Genomic DNA, 21,972 nt, shown 5'->3' with positions numbered 1-21,972 from the left:
TAGTTGGTTCTGCGTTAAGTGCAAAGCGTTGGTGTTATATTGGTACTGCATTATGTGTCTGTGTTTTTTCGCTGGAAATACTTACAATGCGCTTAGCATTTGAAACCATCATTAGCAGGCTAACTATGCCCATTGGGCCCGGTAGGGCAGAAGATAAGTCCTTAAGTTCTCAGATAAACCTTGTGCACATAATACATGTAGATTCCCTTTTATGTTGTATTGCCCGCACGTTATGGTATTGGCATTGCTGTCTCATATGCAAAGTGTGTGCTGCTTGTGAGGCCTGTAGCCCATAAACATTGATTTCTTACCAGAACTTCATAGTGCGCCAGTCCAGCAAGAAGGGCACTCTGGCTCTGTCCGTACGACTTCCTGTTGACGCGGGGCCGTACATCGAGCACTACCTCATTGAAGCCACGGCCGAGGCCAAGCACTGCCTGGAAGGGTCCGAGAACCATTTTGCCTCAATACCTGTGCTCGTCTGCCACTACTGCCAATGCTGGTAGGTGTTTGTATTGTGTGGCAGGCACTGCTGCATAGCCTGCCAGCAATTTAAACAAGTTCTTGCACTATAAATTAAGACTAGGTGTACTGAAAGCTCGTTACTACCATATGTACAGGATGCCAATGTGCCTTTGGCTGTAACACATGCCCAATTTTCATTGTGAGAAAGGGGAAAAGCGCAACTTTCTTGATTTCAGCATGCAGCTTGGCATAAATTCCCGCTTGCACAGCAAGCATTACTGTGGCTCACCGACAAATTAACAGTTCATTACATTATAAAACTAGAATGTTCATCACGCATTCACATCACAACGCAAAAAGGGACCTTGCTTCTTACGTGATTCCAATGTCCTCAGTCTTATTGCTCTAATTAAAAAAAAAGTCAACAAAAAGCCATTTTTCTTTTTCTTTCTGCAGTGATGAATTACCTGTACAGCTATGCCTCCCAGTGGTTTTGCTTGAGGCAACTACACGGCAGGAGCTGTCTGCCTTGTCACTCCTGGGCCAAGGTACCTGTGCACAGTCACACATTCTCTTTCACTCCTCATTCCCATCCCCACGTGTAGGGTAGCAAACTGGACTCAATCTGGTTAACCTCCCTGCCTTTCCTTCTTCCCTTCTCTCTCTCTTTCTCTCTCTCCAGCAGACTTGTTTTTGTGATGCATACTTCAATGTCACAAACCATTTTCAGTTCTATTGGGTAAACTGATTGCTGACACCACCTGATTTATAATGTTCTTGCTGTTCGTGCAATTAATGTCAAAAATCAGCTTTTGGCTCCAGATGAAATAGAAGTTTTTCTTAGGAGCATAAACCGTTTGCTCTAAGTCTGATGTTACGATTAACAGTGACTTCAGATGTTGCTGCGCATACAGCCACTTTTGATTCACCTAATCTACTTAGGGCCGCATTCACCAACCAACTTTAACTTAACGCTATAAGGCTTTCTCATATAAGGGAAAGAAAAGTGTAAGTATGAGAAAAGGCTAAGATGAGTTTCAGCGTGGGAGCGAGGCTGTGAACTTTTTTTGTGCTCGATCATTGGTTTGTTTAAATAAATGTGGTTGCTAGCTGCTCAAAACTATAAATATCCGAGGACACCTAAGGACTTCTTACGAGTTGTGGATGCAAAAGCATCAAGGTCCTATTGAACGTCGCTGAGTGGCCCTTCAAGTTTTGAACTTCTTGCGGGCATGCGAGCGCGTTCAGACGCATGGCGCGTTTTAATTTGACCTTAGTGAAGTGCGATTAGGAAGCAGGCGAGAGCTAGCATGGACAAGGAACACGCAGATAACACAGGCTTCCAAGAGCAAGGGTGATGTGGTGTCAATGCCCTCTCTCCCCACGCAACACCTAGCACGCTGGTGTTTCGTTTTGCGTGCTCTCCTCCAATGAGGCACACTTGGTCTGTTGCATCGCAGACAACGGGAGCTCCATCGAGGTGCGCTTGTGACGTGGCATTGCAGCCAATGGGAATTTATACAGATGCTGGCCACCGCCTTTTGCGGTCAATGAGCCATTTGACACTGTTGTATCATATATAAAACTGAGTGCACATTAATGCACACTGTCTGAAAGCAGTGTATATAACGGCGAGTTTGCGATGTTGTCCGTCTCTCATCTAGCAACATGTGTTGTCGTTTCTTTCTTCTTTTTTTTTTTTTCTTTTCTTTTTAATAGCGTTGCGTTCGTGGTGCTGCATCCGTGCTGTGATGGGGTTCATGGCGACCAGTAAATTGCCATCTCTTTCAAACTGCTGAGTCTTCTCAGCCTGTTCAAAAATCGCCGCCAGGTGGAAAGAAAGTGAACTGCATAGAAAATGAAACTGTAATGGCTCTACTATAAGATAGATGGCGAAGTGTACTTGTGAGTTCCGTGGAATGTCTCGAAAACGGCGCTCGAAACCATCGTTAGCTGGCTAATGATTCCCAAGGGGTGCAGTAGGGAATAAGTTTACGAGGCTCCGCTGTATCAGTATTTAAGTACCACTGCTTTTCATAGCAGATTTTGAAAAGCAGCTCTTTCCGAGTGCAAACAAAAGATTTGGTGATTCGGGCTTTTGCTTGGTTTCAAAAAACAAAGTGCTTCAAACGTGCAGAACTTTGTTTATCTTCTGCAACGTTTTGTAGGTATTTTGTAAGTACCATGACAGTTACGAAATACTCTTGTGAGTGTTCGTAGTCATTGTATTACAGCTGCCAGTTCTCGGCAAACGTAAGGAAAAAAACATTACACCTGCATCACATCAGTGGCAGATATTTACCCCTTTTTCTGATAGAAGCTTCTAAGGGCCTGCACACATATTTATTTCAGCCAGCCATAATGTACCCAACTATTTAACGTCACATACAAAATATATTAAGAAGTCATTGCAGTAATCCTCAAGTAATACTACATGTGCAAAATATTATAGAATCACTTTTAATTGGGACCCTGCTGTTTATTGACATGCTTCCCAAGTGTTATTTATGCATGTGGTGATTTCCTCGCATGTGTGTTTTCAGAGTTGTGGGTGTCCAGCTTGCTCAAGTCTGCTCCGTCAAGTGCGGGGTCCAGCGTGTCATGTGCCTCTTCTCAGGCATCTCCCAACCCAGACCATAATGCTAATGTCCATGTGTCAAGCTTCAAAAAGACCTTGCCTGTCAACCCAGTGGTCACCTCTCCAGTGGCTGCAGTCAGGCCAAACTTTCTTGCACTTCAGAGTTCGACAGCGGACATTGGTGAATTGGCAGCTCAAGTTCCTGATTCCCCTTCCCCACCTGCAGAAAGTGAGGCTGGCTTTGTGTCCGAAGTGGCTGGCAGGTCAGCATTTTATGTGGGTGTGGACTCGACTCAAAATGCACCTAGCAAAGCTGCACCCAGCAAAGTTGCACCCAGCAAGGCTGCACCCAGCAAGGTTGCACCTAGCAAAGCTGCACCTAGCAAAGCTGCACCTAGCAAAGCTGCACCTGTTAAGTCTCCATCCAGTAAGAACAAGCCGTCTCCTCCAGCGGAGGAGGAAAAGCCTCGGTGCCTCATGAAGCCATCGCCACGCAGGCGGCGGAAACTCCCAGAGTCTTCACCGGAAACTTACTACTCCAGCAGTCTCGCTGACAAAATTAGCGACTATGAAGACATTTGGGGCACAGCCAATGGGCGTGGGAGCGACAGTCCTGCTCCTGTACTCTCCACCTTTAAGCCTGAAAGTCTTGTGTGCCAGTCCACGCAGACAGAAGTACACGGTGGCTCCTTGCCCGAGGGACTCGATGTTGCTGGACAGATGCGGAGCTTGTCTCGTTCTATGCCTGGCATGGTTAAGGATAAAGCCCAGACAGGACAGTTTTCCAGCCCTTTCTATAGTGAACCGGTGGACTCGCTGTTCCTTGTGGTGTCTTCTGCAGTTGAACCACTGCAGATTGATGAGGTGTCGCCGTCTGCATCAGCACACCGAGAACGACCCCTGATGCGGCATTCGGAACCTAATGTTCACTCTTTGCGAAGCAGTACACAGCGCTCTTCTGACCTGACTACCACGTTTGACGATACGAACTCATGCACTTCGGACCACTTGTTGGCAGTGTCTGCACCCGCTTTGCATGGTAATTCAGGTGATGGACCTCCAAGTCGTTGTGGCCGGTCGTGGTCGGTAGACCCCTCTTGGAAATGGCTTGTATCAAGTGATGAGGATAACGACAGTACTGCTGGAGACTTGAAGTTTCCCACCGAGGACGTAGACGACTCTGAAGTTGGCGGGCTTGAGGAAAACGTGTCTACAGTGGAAGAGATCATTGGCATCTCCATGCCGGACTTGAGAGTGCCTCCAGCCCCTACGCTGACAGAAGGCAACGTGCTGAGAGCATCCCGTTATGACAACCTTGATGCAGTGTCGGTAGCTGAGAGTGTGGCTACTGATGGCAGCAGCAAGCACAACCATGGTGAGGACGATGCATTAACAGAGTTCTGTGAACCTTGGGACAGTCTGCGATGGGAAAGGCTTCTACGATTGGTGGAGTCTTCTCCGGATGCCCCGGAAAGCAAGGTCAGAGATCTGGCATAAGCTACCAGAGTTTTGTAGTGCACAAAACGCAGACATCTTGAATTTTAGTCACTTTTGCCTATATTTTTTAATATGTCTGGACACATTATGCTCAAACATATTGCAAGATCTTGCTTATATCTAAGGCTTCTTAGAAGATGAGGCAGTTAGCCACACAAGGAATGCCAACAACATTCAGCTCTTCCAGCTCATGCAATGTGTGAGAAAAGGGCCTTTATTTTACAGGGACAAAATAAATATTTGTCCTGTAGGAGCTGCAGCTACAGCTCTGTCACCTGTATGGGAATGCAATCACAACTATGTTATGGGAGAGATGCAAGGGTTTATAGGCAGTGATAAATTAGTTACGTATGTTTGAGATGTTATTTAGTTTAAAAGAAGACATGCCAATGAGAGGGATCGATCTCACGATCTTTCACATTGTGTGCCGTGCTGTTGTGATTCATCTGTGGTGTTGCCTTTTTCTTCCCCACCCCTCTCCTTTGTGTCTTTTTGGCTATGTTGGTAGGCTTAACTACGATTGCTCTCTTAATGAAACCCTTGCTTCACTGTTTTCTGCCCATCAGTAGCAGTCGACTGGTTTTAACCAGTCTAATGGCAGCTGGCAATGTCTTGTGGTTAGAAATTCAAGCTTCCATCTCTTAACCCAGTAAGACTCAAACACAGTTCCATATCAAGGAAAATTAGAGCATGTTCACGTTTATTTCTGGCCGTTTGTACAAAATAAGAATGAAACCTTATTTGAGTAAGAACTTTTTAAGAACTTTAGTGTAGTATCTAATTAATTAGTTAATTATTTAAATAATAATGTGTTCGCAGTACTGTTCACATTTGCAAAGCGCACTCATATGCTGGAATGTGTGCTATAGGCTAGGTGTTAACTTTTCTATGATTATGTCAAAATCTTAAGGTATCAAAATCAGTGTAACATAAATTGCACATTGGGCTGCAATGTCCTGACAAGCTTAAATCTCCTTAAAGCTTGAATAATGAAAAAATTAATTTGTTAACTAGTTAATGAGTGTTAGTTGTACAGGTCTGTGTGGGCACCATGTGAAGGATTCATGGCCCAACTTTTCCCTTGTTGCAAAAATGTGTAGCCACTGTGAGATGTGCAATCATCTGGTTCTTATGTGCCATTGTTTGCCCAAGTCCCAGGCCAGTCGCAGGCACAGTATAGGCATAAAACATGAGAACTTTCGTAGTGTAGTAGGCTACATCACTTAGGTAGCCATACTTTACAGGCTGTATAGCGATAATTCACATTCTCTGAAGAGCATGTGAAGGATGTACTTGTTGGCTCCTAATGCTCCATTTGTACTCTTATTGAACAATCCTTCACAACATACTATCTAATAACAGAAACTTGCTAACTTTAAGAACACTGGGATGTGAACATTGTTTTATATTACTTGTGATAGTGGCCATTCATTGTTCGAAATCCGTTTGCTATTTGATTCAATTCGATTTGCTTCTGGCACTATCCGATTCATATTCTATTCTGTCTCAAAAATCGCTATTCGCACACCCTGCTGAATTTATTTGTCCTCTTCATGTATGATTCATAAGAGAAAATGGTAGGAACTTGAGCATAACCTTCGCTGGTTCTTGCTTTCTCTTTTTTTCTCTACTGGTCATTGAAGGTAAGAGATTAAGGGTAAATCAGTGTTCCTCCATAGAAGTGACATGCCCTGAGCCTGATTGCAAAGTTTTGCCACTGTTCTTCTAGGCTGAAGAGTCAAAGATATCCACCGACTCCTTTGATACAGCCTCGGCAGTCAGTGGTGAGGACTTGCTCCTTTCCGAGTGTCCAACCCTGGCATTGGAGCATAAGCGGTCGAGTGGTTTTCAGGAACATCTGGATATGCTTCTGGGTCAGTATGTGAAGCCCTACACTTTCATAACACATGGCTCTCCATCGTGTTTGTAATCTTGTCCCTTGTCTTGTAGCTTCGAGGAAATTGGGAGGGCTGTACAAGAGGGACTCAACGGTGGGCGCCGATGTTAAAAGCTATATATTCAAGTAAGTTGACTCTGGATTTACTCAGTTTGAGCAGGCTGCGTGGGTGTACGAAGCATTCTCATTACGTGTAGGAGTTTAGCAAAGCACTTAATTGTGTGATGACCTTCATTGAATAAAAGTTATTCTGCATTGATCATTCTCGATGACGAAGTCCTCAGTGGCAACTCTGCTTGCCTTAGCTATTGAACATGAACCCCTGTTAAATTTTTGGAGTTTTGTCCAAGTCAACAAAGCGGTTGTTATGAAAAGACACCTATATTTAGGCAAAATTAATTATAGTTTGGTGCAGTGTGAAACACGCTGTTGAGAAATTTTCCAGGAGTCATGCTCAGCTTCGAGGAAGTTGTAGTAATGAACAAAAAAATTTAATTTTGTTCTTCGTGAAAAAAATTTCGTAGCTATGTTTAAAAAGGTGTCAGTTTTTCGTTCTTCTTTAATCTTGTCCTACAGGATGTTTAGTTTTGTTAGCAGGAGCAAAATTATGCATAACATACTGTTCATTACCGCTGTTTACTGCACCACACACGACTTTGTTAATTTCGTTTGTGTGCTCTGTTTTTGATGTGTGCATACAAGTTTTTCATTTTTTCTCATTCTTTTATCTCTCATTATTTACAACACTGAAGTAGCACGCCAAACTTGTCGCTAGGCTAGTTCCTCTGGTTATCATCAAACGATTTCTTTTGCTTGCGTTTTTTGCTATATGCTGGTCGACACATGTGGTTTCCTTGATATTTATTCATCAAATATGCAAGGTTTGTGGACATTAAGTAGGCTATGTGATGCGAATAACATTGCAGTGAGTGTTCAAGAAGCTATTGTCTCAGGCTAGTGGACTGAGATGATGCAGCGCAAAGTTTCTGAGTGGTTTAGCTCCGAAGAGCGAAAATGCGGAATATATATTCTTTTGTCCTACACTGTATATTCCACTCTTTCTGTACCTAAAGACAGCCTGAAATGTGTTGCATTAGCAAGTTCTTTTGCATTACTCATGACGCCACTTTATTTTTCAGCATTCATGCGAAATGTGCAGCTTTCTGAAGTGCGAAACAATGTAGTCAGGCCATGTGCAGTGAACAGCCCCACGCATGAGTACAAATTTCATCGTCAAGAGCTAATAAGAAGGCTGAGAAGGCTAAGACCAAAATAAAAGGCTATGAATGAAATACAGAAAGGGCGACTCGCCAATTCTCAAAGCATGGTCCGTCCCCCATAAAAAAAAAAGAGGAAAGAATCTTTGCATCTCCAATCTAAGGTGCACCTTCCAAGAAGCTGATTTCTCTTTTGCTCAGTCATTTACATGTTACCATGATTATGACTGCACTAAGCCATGCTGAATATTCCATTCTTTTCCTTAGATTGGTGCAAGAGAGGAACACAACGTTTGCCATGACAATAGAGAATTTCATCCAGTGCACACGCGAGAGCAGTGAAACATCTCCTGCTGTGGTCATGCGAAATGTGAGCATCTCCTGTTGGCCCTTTTCTTGTCATGCTAGATTGTGTCAGCTACAGTGCAGTCCACTGTTAAAGGAAACACTAAAATGTGCGGCTCTCGCGTTGATGGTGCCCTAGCTGCAAGTGGCTGTGGAAGCAATGTCGGCGCACTGCACAGGTGTGTCGAAAGGTGTCGGAGCTATTGACTACAAGTTGTGTGTTGCAAATCCAGGCGATTGCACTGTTGCGACAGAGGAAAATCTGGACGTGCTATGCACTCAAGTGTTCCATATAATAGTGGACCCCTCTGTACATGTGTACCATGCATAACTGATGGCCTATGGTTGGGATCACACCACTTGGCATTTTGCAGTTGCATGTGAATGTCAGATTTTGCATTACCATGTTCTTTGCATTTGTTTTTCTCATTAAGCTTGCAGTTTACTTCAATAAGAGGTTATAGCAAGCATAAAGCAAGTGACACCTAAAGGGTCCATCGCTAAGTTTGGGAATTGTCAGGCAAGTGCAGTGTGTAGGTCGTGTGCTGACGATTGTGTGTGCGAGGTAACGCATCGCTGTATGCTGGGAAAACTGCTGAAATTTCAAACGAAAGCCTGTGCACCCTGTCTCTCGAGCGAGGCTCGCTTCCTGCCTGAGAGTCAATGCAACATGCATAACTGCCTCTATGTCAACGCACTGCCCAAAGTGTCCTGCCCTCATCACAAGTTTCTTTGGTAAATTATTCAATGTTACAGTTGTTATTTGTCTGATTGTTTCATTACACAGTTTAAAGTTCAGAGGAATACAAAACCTGTAAACCGAATGTCTACGAGTTCTCTCCCTTTTTCTTTGTCCCGTAGCAAATAGCGACAAAATTCCTTGTCATCTTGTCGTTCCCTCACACACACGCTCATGCAAGCAGATAAGTACTTTGTCCTCTAAATTAACTTGAAGTAACTTTTATTTTTTTAATTTTGCTAACATTCTTTGTGGCGTCAGCTTACGCAGCTCAGGCAAGCGCAAACATGTGACCGTGGAGCATTGGATACGCTGTGGTTTTACAAGGCACGGCTACTGTAAACATTCACTTGGGAAAGGTTCGGGTTTCGTACGCGAGAAGCCTGCACTGCGAGTTAACCACGCAGCAACAAAGGAACAGATTGTAAAGTTGGCAGGGCTCCTGATGTAAATGTAATATGGCCTCGACTCGGGCATGGAAGTACGGGGGGAAGGAATCTTGCTTGTGAAGGCTGTGCAAGGCAGTGGGAAATCACCTGTTATGGGGAGGGTAGCTCACCTCCGGGCACCACAACTCTGCAGCTTTTAACGAACAAACTTGCCATGCAAACTTGCCATGGGCCTCCCACTTTTGGAACTTTACTGTCGGCACCGACCGCGGTCGACCCATGTGGCGCCAATGACTACGCGTGATATGCATTCCCTGCTTTTGTCTGTCATGCAGATTGGCCTTTAACGAGCTGGCCTCCTGTATCCTCCTGTATTATGGAAGAAAATGGAAAGCAAAACTTTCTGAGCAATAGAATATTGCTACTTATTAAGTACAGTATATGACCCACCATTAAACTGAAAGCCTCATTGGTATTTAGGACAACTTCGCTATCTCTTCAGCTTGAGAGGGAAGAAAGCACTTCATTTTATTCTTCTATTGACATTCTATCGATAAAACATATTTTCCAGACCTTTTTATATGAATTGAGTTATCAGCGTTGGCGTACTAATTTGGTGTTCCCTTTAATAAGAGTAGAGCATACTATGGATCTTGATTCTTGTTACGTAATGTGAGTAGGATCCTTAGTTTGTGCAAAACCATATTTCTTGTGCGAAATTTGTAAGCATAAACGTTTGTGTTAAGTTTTCTCATGTTTGATATTGGATTCTATGTTTCCCTTTCTTTCTTGATATGATTTGATATTTGATTCGAAATCTGCTATTCAATATTCGCACACCCCCTACTTTTAAGTGTTCTGGCGGGCTACTTAAGTCATGTGAAATCAGCGGGAGGTATGCGGATATGACAATGATGATCAAATGTGAGCAGAAAAATTGTGCCACCTTCTATGAACTTTTGTGATGAGGGATAAGCTGTGCGGCAGAGAAGTGCTTCCCTTCTGAAGCTAGTTGCAGAAAGGTCTAGTTGTGTGAAGTTAAATGTCTGAACTGGGTTACAAATGAAAAAGAGAATAACCTTGATATGCCCAATGTATCATATATGCTACAATGAGTTTGATACTTCAAAGTTGAGTTTTTAAGCACTGAAAACCTAAGGAATAGCCTATAGTTGTGCTTAGCCTATAGCCTATCATTTTTACATGCTGGAGCAAGTTCTTGGAAAACTTCAGTAAGCCGATTACAAATCAATCAGTTCTGTAATAGTTCAATTTTAACACGAGTAAATTTATTTTCTCATAAATGTACTATTTATGGCCAGAAATAAAGGCAAATAAGTGGTTCTAATATTTATTATTGATGTGGAACTGTGCTTAGGCATTATTGGCTTGAAATTATGTCTGGTGACGCAGTCAGCTTATTATTATAATTTTTTAACCAGATCCCAAATGTGCCTGTTGGCTATGCTTTTTGCAGATCCGGCAGTTCATGAGTGGCATGAAGAACTATCTGCTCAAGCATGGAGAAGGCCAGTTCGAGCAACTGGTGCAAGAAGAACAGTCCAAGGTAAGTCCTGTACAAGGCTTGTTGTACCAGTCTTGAACATGTGTAGAAGTTGCTGAGGTGTTCTGCAGTAAGCCACTTCTGTTGCTGCCATGTGAAGTTAATCATAAATTGGGCGCCAATTCCTGAAACTGCCCATTAACTAATTCTGTTCTGCTGTTGCAGTGTTCTTGAGCTTGTCACTTGCAGTACGCTATGCACAGAGTACAGGAAAATGGCAAGTGTATTTAAAAGGGACATGTGTCCTTGATGTAAAAGCTTTATGCTAAAATAAAAATTTCAAGAATTGCAGTTTATAGCCCTTGAAAAACGTATCTGCCAAAAATATATATATTTATTTTGGAAGTCCAGTGCGAAATAACATCAAGAGTGCTGTTATTTCCGACGCAGTAATGCTAGCCCATCTGAAGTTCTTCGAGGACATTGGACAGCATATAGCACACAAATAATATAACTGACATAAATGTATGCATGCTTGATGTCGGTACTTTGAAGTGCCTGCTGAACCTCGGAAGGTGTTAGCACTACCAATCGCAAGTCATATCTGCTGCAAAGCCACTTGCTAGAGAAGAAAATTCTCACATGCTCCACATTCATGTGTTCTTTTTAACAGTGGGCCGCGGTGTGCCAAGCAACTTTCTGTTGAGTGCAGAGGTACTGGCCATGTTGCTGATTTTGCTGGCTCTTTTGGTGTTATGATGAACATGCTGTAAAAAGCTTCAGGAGTTCAATTTATTTTTGTTGCTCTCAGATATTCAGAAGAGTAAACAAATAAATGTCATAGGCAATGTTGTTTGAATATTAAAGCTGATCAAACTATTGTTGCTGCACAGTCCACGAAAGACTGCAGCTACTGAAAGTCTCCAGCAGCATTGACACGATTGGAGTCGTAGTGGAATGAGCCTGTTACCATGTGGAGTGAACTATTGCTAATGCTTCTTCTTCTAGCTGAAACCAGATGAGTTCATGAACATTGATGCAATCATCGAAGTGTCACTGCATCGCCTGGTCATCAAGCCTCTGCGGCGCTACCTGTACCAGCTTTTTGTCAAGCAATACACGCAGTGAGTGCACTGTTTTTATTATTAAGAATTTATTTCTGGGGATTAACAACCAGAAGTGCTTGCAGTCTATAAACACATGGGCCCAAGGGGAGGTGGGATGCAAAGGGGCTTTGAATTAATTTTTACCACCTGGGGTTCTTTTATTTGTACCCCAGGCACACATTCTCATAATGAAGCAATACCAACTCGTTAAGTTCATTGCTTATCTTAGAGTTAACTATAGCAGTCTGTTTGACAGTACAGTTTAGCCAAATAGGCCAAATAAATAAGGTTGGACATGTCAAAATGTAGCCACCCAGCAGTGTTTTCAGAGAATGCAAGCCATGAAAACATGGATTTTTTTTTCTGACTTCACCTTGCAACAGGGAATAAGAAGGTACTTTTGCATTGTGGTGATTACACATAGAAGTGCACAACTCAGTTCTGAGGTAAATGAATTCATTGACTTCTTTCTTTTTCAAAGGTTTATGTGTTCTGAATGTTTTTGAATTGTAAAGTGCCCTGTAAATAGCATGAAAAGATAGCGCTGTGAATGTTGTCCATTTCTTGGCTTGCCTACATAAAGGATGCAAGATGCATTGTAGTACCTAAAGGTAGAGAGGATGCTTTTGTCTCTTTCATGCCTGCATTCTGGACTGGTTTCTTTAAACAAATAGCTAAAGCTTCCAAGAAGGTTGTCAGATATTTTGCCTGACATGCTTTGAACACAGTGTTCTTCCTGTGATGTTAAAATTGTACAGCAGGAACTGCTGCCCAGTAGCCATCCCACTTTTCCAGTAACTTTTTTAATATTGATAAGTGCTACCTCAGAAAGTTACTTTAATTCATTTTACAAGCTTTGGGCCATGCTGTGTTCACTGCAGCACAACATAGTGTGTTCATTGCTGCATTGCATCTAGGTAAACACTTATGAATGGCTTTTCAGATGAAATTACAATGTCTGGCTGTTCTTAGTACTTCTGGTGACATACTGCCCTACCAGAAAGCATCTTTTTCTGGTGTTGCCATTTTTCCAGGTCTGGTGCTTTGAAGCTGCTGTCAGACAGCATGAAGTATGCCCGCACCAAAACACCTCAGGAGCTTGGAATAAAGGTATTCAAGTCGTTAACTTCGTCTGCAATATAAGCTGAAATGAAGTTGTTTTGTTGTAACCGAAAAAAAGGTGAATAATCAAGAGAAAAGAAAGAAACCCTATTGCAAAAACCAGCGCCACTGGGACCCAGTGCGCCGGATTATGGGCCCAGTGCAGCGCGCTGGACGCTGGGGCGCTGGAAAGGCACTGGGAAGGCGCGGCGTACTGGGAGGCACTGGCTACTCGTGCGAAAAACAGCTCTAGCGCGTTAAATATACGGTGCCTGGACACCGTATATATTTTTTTGAATACAGAAAGCAAGAAAGAGCGCTTTAGTGCAATAAAAAAAAGAAAAAAAAACGTAAAAAAATAAAATTGCTCCGACAAGGATTCGAACGTCCGACCTGCAGATCCCAAGCCCGTCACCTTACCACCACGCCACGCCATCAGTCGGAAATACACCCATAATTTGGCATGTCGAAGCCGAGATGCAGTTTGTTTCGCAGAGATACGTCTCGTACATACGTGATTGATGCTCTATCGCCCAGCAACTAGAACTCACGCCTGTACCAGAAATAAAAAGTTGCTGTCCGTATTCAGCAGTATGCTTGGAAGTGCCACACCATCGATTTTCGCTTGCGATTGCTATTTTAACTACCCGCGCCGAGATCGCTCCCCACCGAAGCTTAGGCCTAGCGAATCCGCCGAGTCCGTCCTCTTGGCGTGTCTAGGCGCAGAAATCAAGAAATCTAACACGGATAAATCACTCTATATTTCAGCTCTCGCATCGATGTTCTTAAATAAAGGATTTTTTCATGTCTACAGTGCCAGCACAAGAAGCGGTGACCGCAGATGTGACGCGTCATAAACCCAGGTATGTGTGCTATCGCCGAAGGCTCCCAGCACTAGCCCGCGCTTCTCTGACGAATATCTATGACTAGACATGCGTGTTGACTGAAAGGCATCACTGAACTAAGGAAACGGTGCATATCCTTTGCGTGAAGAACAAGAAATGGCTGTCGAAATCGGCAGTAACAGGCCATACACCATCCCGGGTCGGCGGTTCATTTAGGACTTCTTTTCGAAATTAAAATAGCAATCGCAAGTGAAAATCGATGGCATGGCACTTCCAAGCATACTGCTGAATACGGACAGCAACTTTTTCTTGCTGGTACAGACGTGAGTTTTAGTTGCTGGGCGATAGCGCATCAACCATGTCTGTACCAGACGTAGCTCTGCGAAACAAACTGCTTCTCGGCTTTAACATACCAAATTATCCGGGCATTTCCGTCTGATGGCGTGGCGTAGTGGTAAGGTGACGGGGTTGGAATCTGCAGGTCGGACGTTCGAATCCTTGTTGGAGCAGTTTTACTTTTTACGTTTTTTTTTTTCTTTTTTTATTGCACTAAAGCGCTCTTTCTTGCTTTCTGTATTCAAAAAAATATATACGGTGCCCAGGCACCGCATATTTAACGCGCTAGAGCTGTTTTTCGCACGAGTAGCCAGTGCCTCCCAGTACGCCGCGCCTTCCCAGTGCCTTCCCAGCGCCCCAGCGTCCAGCGCGCTGCACTGGGCCCATAATCCGGCGCACTGGGTCCCAGTGGCGCTGGTTTTTGCAATAGGGAAGTGGCTGAATTCTTGCTTATCAAATGCCAGTGCTAGTGCCAGTTCTCTGAACACATCTCAGTAGCATAGTATGAGGGAGGATGGTGCTATTAGGGTTGCCCACCATACCAAATGTAGTGCCATCTTTGTCCACTTACAAAGTTGGCAACCATAGGTACTATTGGCTTCATGTTTGTACATATTAGGTATATCTAGACACTGCTCAGTCAAATTAGAAACTTGCCTGTCCTTGTTTTGTTTTGTGAGAGTGCTGCTACAGCAAGCCTGTGCTTTTAATTATAAAGTGCTGAAGGTGTCAGTGTATGTTATTTTCCAGCTAGCAGTGTTGTTTGCATGTAGTAACCTACATGTTTGCATGTAGCATGTAGTAACACAGGATACCACACTCATGTCTAGGCTTGCATGAAGCTGCAAGGATGGAGCCACTTAGTGTGAGGCACCTTACTTTTGTTAAAAGTATTTGGTTGCAAACTTTTGCACAAGGAACAGTTATAATGTGAGTGTATGCTGGGGAGTTGTTCATTTAGTATTTCAGCCAGTGTAGAAATGAAAGGTTGTATATTTAGTGTTCTTGTCTTGCAGCAGCGTTGGCTCCAAATGTCCATGGGACTTCTGATATTCACCTTCTGTCATAGATTAATTAGATGCTAATGATTAGTTTCATTTACCCTTGGAGCTTCCCACAAGATAAACCATTTCAACCACAGGTGAATCTCGTTAATTCGAACTTCCGGTTTATTCAAACTGACGATGTGGTCCCATCAAAGTTATGTGTATTGCAATGGGCGAAAACACCGTGGCACCATGCTTGTTAATTTAGTTATTGAGCGAATGTTCAAAAGTTTATGCGGCCAATGTAACTACTATCCTTACATTTCGTACAGCAGTCTGCTAATTTGTATCGCAATCGATGCTTCGCCTTTCAGGCAAAGCTGCAACATTTTATTTATCGCAACTTTGGTGCATTGGGAATAAATCTTTGGTTTTCCAAATGAGAGAAAGTTGTATTTGTGTGTGAAAGAGTGAGGTGCATGGTACTGTAAAGGGCTCTTCTTTGTTTAGGTCACGGCAAACAGATGCGAGTTACAATCGAGGGCAGGTTCTTTTTTCTCTCTCTCTCTCTCTCTCTCTCTTCTTTTTTGGTCACAGAAAATGGGTGCATGTTACAAATCGAAGGCACGTTAGAATCGAATAAATACGGTAGGTGGCAGAGGTAATTAGCACCATCCATCAACCTGGCGGGAATGCAGATTCGCTTCCCTCCCACCCCTCCTTGCGACTTCGCTCCCCTCGCCCTGTCTCTCGACTCCTTCACCTTCGATGGCCCCCGAACGCACCTGCCTCTGTGCTTATCTCGTCACAAATAGACCTGACACATGCACTGTCATAGCTAGTTGCTTGTTTTGTACATTCCAAGTCATAATTGAGGTACTCAAACCTGACACCTTTGTGGGCAACATTCCATTAAAAATAAAAGAAAGATTAATAATGGGCTGAAAGTGAGCCATAGCAGTTAGTTACTGGTTCAGCTAGCATAATGTTACACTTGGGCAACAGAAAGAAAAGAACACCACTGTCCCGTGTCATCCCCGCTTCCTTCGTCCCTGTGTGGTGTCGCACTGGCTGAACCAATCAGTATACACCGACTAGCCCAGCAAAATTCATTCATTCACTCCATTCATTCAATCATTCATTCACTCATTCATTTTTATCTCTGCATTTCGTACAAAAGAAATGCAGGGAACATGGACGAAAAGCTTGTCTTATGACAGCTCAACGAAGTCCACATAACCAGGCACAAGTTCAGTTATAATGCCCCTATACCACTTAGTGGTCTAGCAATGGGGATATCTTTAATGTAGCTCTGTGTGTGTTTTTTAAGTTTGAGTTTATCTATAAAAATAGAAATTGCAAAATGCATGTATACAGGCGAGGGTCCCACAGTAGCGATGCCAAGAATGTAACCCTCGGTTAAAAATTACAACCAAACTGTATAAGTTGCTATAGGTTGGCAGCAATTCAACACAATAGCAGGATGAACTAACAGCAGAGAGAACACAAGCAAAGCTACTGCTAAATATGGAACCAGACAATGCTTTACTGCAATACAGTGTAAGTGTATAAAACATTGGAAAAGGCAAAGTGTATACAGTTTGAGTAGTAGAGAAACAGACAAGCTAGTGACACAGTGTAAAAGTTGTGAAAAAAATGAGGAAAAATACAATGTGGCAATGAAAGTACAATAAAAGAACAGTAACTACTTAAAATCACGAGCAATTAATAGGGTAAGTTACCAGAGGTTCATATAAAATTTTTTAATGAAGCTCTGAACCACGTTTAACTATAGGCAGGTTGTGGAACAGGCGAACTATTCCAGGATGCAATGGTAGTGATTGTAGATGTGCTTTTACTGTACATAGCTAGCAAAGACGAATTATAACACGGAATTATAATAAGAAGCAAACCTAGCGCAGAGGGAGGTATGCTCGGCGGTTGTCATGCAATATTTCTCACCCCAACCAGAGTGACTTCGAGCCACCACGGGGCGTCACATTGGAGCTGGTGCAGCATTTCCTGGTCAAGCTGCAGAAGGCCTACTCACCACTGAGGAAGCTGGAGAATCTTCTGTCAGCCATATCCGTCATATATAGCAGTGTGAGTGGCCTTCGTTTCATCCTCTCCCCTATCATTTCATTCGTTTCTTTCTCCTTTTTTTTTTTGCAATTGATTCCATTAGTAACAAATGAAGAGCAACTTGAGGTGGAAGTTCTTTGCCCACTTGCATGTGCAAGTATGATGGCATGCAAGAATGTCTGCCAAAAAATATCCAAGCCAAAGCAACAGTTATGCAATAAAATTGAAAATGAAATTCGAGGGCCCTAAAGCACCATGAAAATAAGTGTGCTCCTTGAATTACAGTAGAACCTCTTTCACACATTCTAAAAAAAAAAAAAAAAAAAAAATGTGCGAAAAAGCGTACTAACAGGGAAAACGTATGGCCCAAAGTAACCAAAAATTTCCCAGACGCAACAGCGTTGTGCAGATCTTTGCGGCATGAGATGCCGACGCGCGTTGAGCTGGTGGTGCTTCGGCACCACCATAGTTTTCACTGTAGTAAAAAAATTTTGGCTTCTGCATGGAATCTGTCTTAGTTTTCCAGATGTGACTCGTGTGCAAGATGACGCAAATGCTACAGCTATGAACAAAATTGCTGCTGTGCCCTTGGTTTCATTCGTGAGGCTATATCTTGGGTTTACGAGTGCCACTTCATTGCCGAGTATAATATAAGGAGGATTGCTACAAGGTATTACTGCAAGAAGAGGAGGCTTACTCAAAGAAAAATAGGGGTAACACGGGAAAGGTGGGAGATGGAAATTTAAGACAGTGAGTAAAACGAGAACAAAGTAAACGTGGGAGCCCTTGTTTCGACTGGTGGAGTTGTCTTCTTAAGGGCGACATATGCTTTCGTCGGCACAGTATATACAGGTAGGGGTCTTCTAAAGGGGAGGGGGGTAAGGTGGGTGGGTGAGGCAACGACCGAAGGTGTGTTAGCAATGAGGGTGCAGAACTGAAAAGAAAGGTGTGCTATTTCAACATAGGTAGAGGAATGTGAGGTAGCCCCGTGTGTCAGCCGGCCGTGGGTTTTCTCATGGAAGGGGCCTGGACCATAGGAGGGGTCATCTGTTTTGCTGGAGGTCAGTGAGCGATCGCCTCTCTGAAAGAGAGAATAAAAGAAGCGGCAGAAAATGGTGCTCTTGAAAAATGAATTACTGAAAATGCAATTAATATATGAATAAAAAAAAAACAAAGAAAAGAAAGGAAATATAAAACAAAACACTACGCATCCTAATGAAAAATAATTAAGTGCGGTTGCCTATAGCTTGAAATTTAGCATAGCGAATAAATTCTAAAGCTCCCTGTGAAATGTTTATGCATATTGGTTGCAATGTCTTGAACTTACGGATGAGGTATGATTCTCTGTATTTTTTGTCTCACACAGCACGGAAATTTGACTCTAGGAGGAGGAGGAAATAACTTTATTGTGTCCTGAGGAACCTCTCCCCACCCACTCTAGGATGTTGAGTTTAAGTTCATCAAAGTTATAACCTGGTTGGCTGAAATGCTCGTCAACGGCTTTGGGAAGCTTTGGGTTGCTTAGTGCTTTGTTTGTTCTTTTCTTTTCTCCCTTTACTTCTTTTATATTTTGAATTTATATATTTATTCCATTTCAGTAATTTTTTTTTCCAGGACCACCATTTTCTGCCGCTTTATTTATAAGCAGTTTGCTCTTCTGAGCCTTGTCTTCTGCAATGCATTTAATAATCGCTCAAGCGTTTCTATGGGTACAGGTGCAGAGGGACCGCAAGTCGCAACCTGAGGGCGAGTCTTTTTCATTGGGTGCTGATGGTAAGTACAAGAAGGATTTTTGTATCGTCCTTTTGCTGAACGTAAGTTGAAGTCATGTAGTGCAAACTGATAATTAAACTGGCTCTCAGCAGCCCATAAGAGGACATGCAAGTTAAAGCGGCCCTGAAGCACTTTTTGCACATAGTAAGAAAACGCTGCTTATCTGTGTGCAGTGTGCAAATTAACCTTTGAGGGTCAATTTTTTTCACCTAATGTGACCCCTCACGGTCGGTTTTCTTTATTGCAGATTTAAAATATTCTGAGTGACCTATTTAAAAAAACTTTGGTAAATTTTTTTTTAGAGTCACCATAAGGTCACCAAAAAAAATTGCATCAGTAAACATGCATTGTTTTTTCATGAATATAGGAGATGGCTTTTAAATATAAGTATAATTATAGTAAGAATAAAAATGTAGATACACTATAATAGATATATTCCGATTTAGCACTTCGGCAGTAGTCCGCATCGAAGCAATTGCCATTTGACTCACTCGCAGAGGTGCAACTGGCGCATTTTCATAGCGTAATCGAACTGTGTATGTGAGCCCATGGAAGAAAACTCTATGGTCGTACATCCATCAGAAAAACCAAATGAGTCAAAAACTTGCAGTAATCAATCCTTTGTCCCATCACCAACGAGGGGCAGTTAGTTCTCGCGAGCCTCAAGAAAAGAAATGCAGGCATGGCAGCATCATTCATGTATGGTGGCATCATTTGTATGTATGGCCAGCATTAGCACTGACGCTTTGAGAGATTATAAATCAGGTAGACATCCATTTTTACGAGCACAATGAACAGACACAGCCTGCAAGACAAATCCACTTGAAATGAATCTCCAAGATCACACCAGTTCTTAGATATAATTTTCCAAAGTGTAGGACGAAATACATGTGTGTTCCAGTTACTTTTGTACTTCAGTGCATAAAATAGCATTTTGTTAAATAACGTAAGTGAAACAATAGTGAATTTTTCGGTGAGTCTGATTGTGCATATCTACGAACTGGTGTCATATTGAAAATTCATTCCGAGTGGATATGCCTTGCAAGCTCGCCGGCTACAATTTGTAAATTGGAACATGTGCCATAATGTAATTAAGAAGTTAATCAGTGTTTTTTAATTCGTTTAACCTGTGTTTTGATTTCTCGTGCAAGTAATGTCGACCTCTCAATATAGGTACCTAGCTCACGGATTAGAGCTACGTTATCTGCTACAGGTGATTTTTTAAAAATTGCAGAGAACCTAGAGCTGATCACCCCGTACACACACGCACACATGCACCCCTCTACCATGTGACCAGCTTCCAACACTTCTTTCCACTTAGGCACTCCTAATGCTCACACATTAAAAAAATTGACAAATTAATAGTTCGTGTACAGTTAGCATCGGTACAGTTTTTTTTTTCTTTTCGTTTTTAGCTTTTCTTGGCTTCATTGGCTGCTTGGGTCGCTTTACGTGGCCCCTTGTCTACCATACTTTTGCCTGCTCACCTCACAAGAGTGCTGATTGGTATGTGCAGACTTCCTGCCCATCTTTCTGCACGTTCTGGTGCAATGTGGCCTGGTGTCAGCGGAAGTGGAAGCCGACTACATGTGGGGGCTGTTGCACCCTTCTTTGCTCACTGGTGAAGGCGGCTACTACCTCACCACCTTAAGCAGTGCTGTGCACGTCCTCAAGTCTTTGCGAGATGATGATGAGGCTGGTGCTGCTACTGCCATGACCACACCCCCGCAGTCCACCCAAGGTTCTTCCGGCAAGGTGTGTCTCGCCACCTTTCTTTAGCATGTAATACTTCCCTTCTCAGAGGAAACCAAACTTTTCAAAAATGCGTTACTGCTCACTTATACAGTTCGAAGTAAAAACGCTGAGCCTTGATCATGAACCGTTCCATGCACTTATAATTGGTGTCAAGCAGTCACGCCCCTGGTGTCTGTTGCTGGTTGTAGGAGGCCTCTGCCCAGCCACCCATGTTTCGCTACCCTCGAATGGCTGACCTCCAGGGCTTCATGCAGATTGTCATCCCGGATGAGCTCAGTGGCAGCATTGTGGCCAAGACGCTGCCTGTGCTGCCCCACATGACTGCCAAGGAAGTTCGTGAGTACCCAGAGACAGTCTAGTTCAAGTACCAAGAACATTGCCCATCAGCAAACATCAGTCAGTGCAACCTTTCTACTCCTTTCTTTGCAGGAAAGATGATAGCACACAAGTTCAGGGTCACAAATCCTGAAGATTATGGCCTCTTTAAGCTAGTCAAAGGAGAAGGTGGGTGCATACGACTACTCTGTACTCCATTTCATTCTTAGAAGGTAATGCGGCAGAAGTCTCGAAAGGGGTGCGGTCATGGAAGTCTCACTCTGCGCATTTTTGCAGTGCGGTTGTTTTTGATTCGCGATGATTTGTATGGATTAACTGCTTCATGTACAGATGACTTCCAATTCGATTCTGGTTAATTAGATTGAATTTGCTGAAGAGTGAAATTGCTGAACACACGTCATCTCCGTTTGTAAACGCCTTTTTTCAACCTGCCCGAGGAAGATTTTCAAGCAATAACTGTAACCCACAGTGTCTGATTTCGGTATTTCCCCAATTCTGATGTACACCTTGTTTTTTTTTTTTCCCCCTCTGGGACATTGGGCCGAAAATTGCCTGACAGTACAGTCGGATAAGAGATCAAAATCTTTCGTAGCTTTCATATGCTTTACCGCATAACATGAGTTTATTGCAGCAAAGCTGCCTTTAGAAAACCGGCTGTCATTGTGCAACACATATTACACTATTGCTCGTTTTTCTTGCTAAAAATGCAGTGCGCGTTAGATTTCTGCTATGTTTAGGAGCTTTAATGTCATTTATTTGTTAGTTTTCTACTTTGGACAGAAGTGGGGGTGCGCATTTGATTCAGGGGTGTGATAAGAATTGGACAAATACTGCTAATGAATAAAATGTGTGTTTTGCCGTTTTTCTGCATATTGTTTAATTCGACCCACCGGATAATTCGGTCATTGTTGTCAGTCCCGTCAGGGTCGAATTAATGTAATTTGGCTGTATTACAACTGGAATTGGTGGATGCAAGTTTACATCAAATATGACGTAATATTCATGCACCATTGTGCTACCA

The 21,972-nt window shown here is 42.9% G+C and overlaps 1 protein-coding gene across 2 annotated transcripts in view; it reads left to right on the top strand.

Moving 5' to 3' along the window:
* Positions 1-21,972, top strand: part of spri (Src homology 2 domain-containing protein sprint) — a 49,319-nt gene that overhangs the window by 17,446 nt on the left and 9,901 nt on the right. For both annotated transcript variants that reach the window (XM_050180655.3, XM_050180653.3), the window contains exons 5-18: positions 315-502; positions 922-1,013; positions 3,009-4,522; positions 6,270-6,414; positions 6,491-6,563; positions 7,922-8,024; positions 10,605-10,694; positions 11,640-11,755; positions 12,772-12,847; positions 16,977-17,108; positions 18,803-18,860; positions 20,377-20,615; positions 20,804-20,951; positions 21,045-21,119. In XM_050180655.3, coding sequence (XP_050036612.1) covers positions 315-502; positions 922-1,013; positions 3,009-4,522; positions 6,270-6,414; positions 6,491-6,563; positions 7,922-8,024; positions 10,605-10,694; positions 11,640-11,755; positions 12,772-12,847; positions 16,977-17,108; positions 18,803-18,860; positions 20,377-20,615; positions 20,804-20,951; positions 21,045-21,119 — 3,049 coding nt within the window. The remainder of the gene's footprint in view (positions 1-314; positions 503-921; positions 1,014-3,008; positions 4,523-6,269; positions 6,415-6,490; positions 6,564-7,921; positions 8,025-10,604; positions 10,695-11,639; positions 11,756-12,771; positions 12,848-16,976; positions 17,109-18,802; positions 18,861-20,376; positions 20,616-20,803; positions 20,952-21,044; positions 21,120-21,972) is intronic.

This window comes from Dermacentor andersoni, chromosome 7, assembly GCF_023375885.2.
Source record: "Dermacentor andersoni chromosome 7, qqDerAnde1_hic_scaffold, whole genome shotgun sequence".
NCBI classification, from domain to species: Eukaryota; Metazoa; Arthropoda; class Arachnida; order Ixodida; family Ixodidae; genus Dermacentor; species Dermacentor andersoni.
Note: the sequence above shows the minus strand (reverse complement) of the source record. Positions and strands in the feature narration are given on the sequence as shown.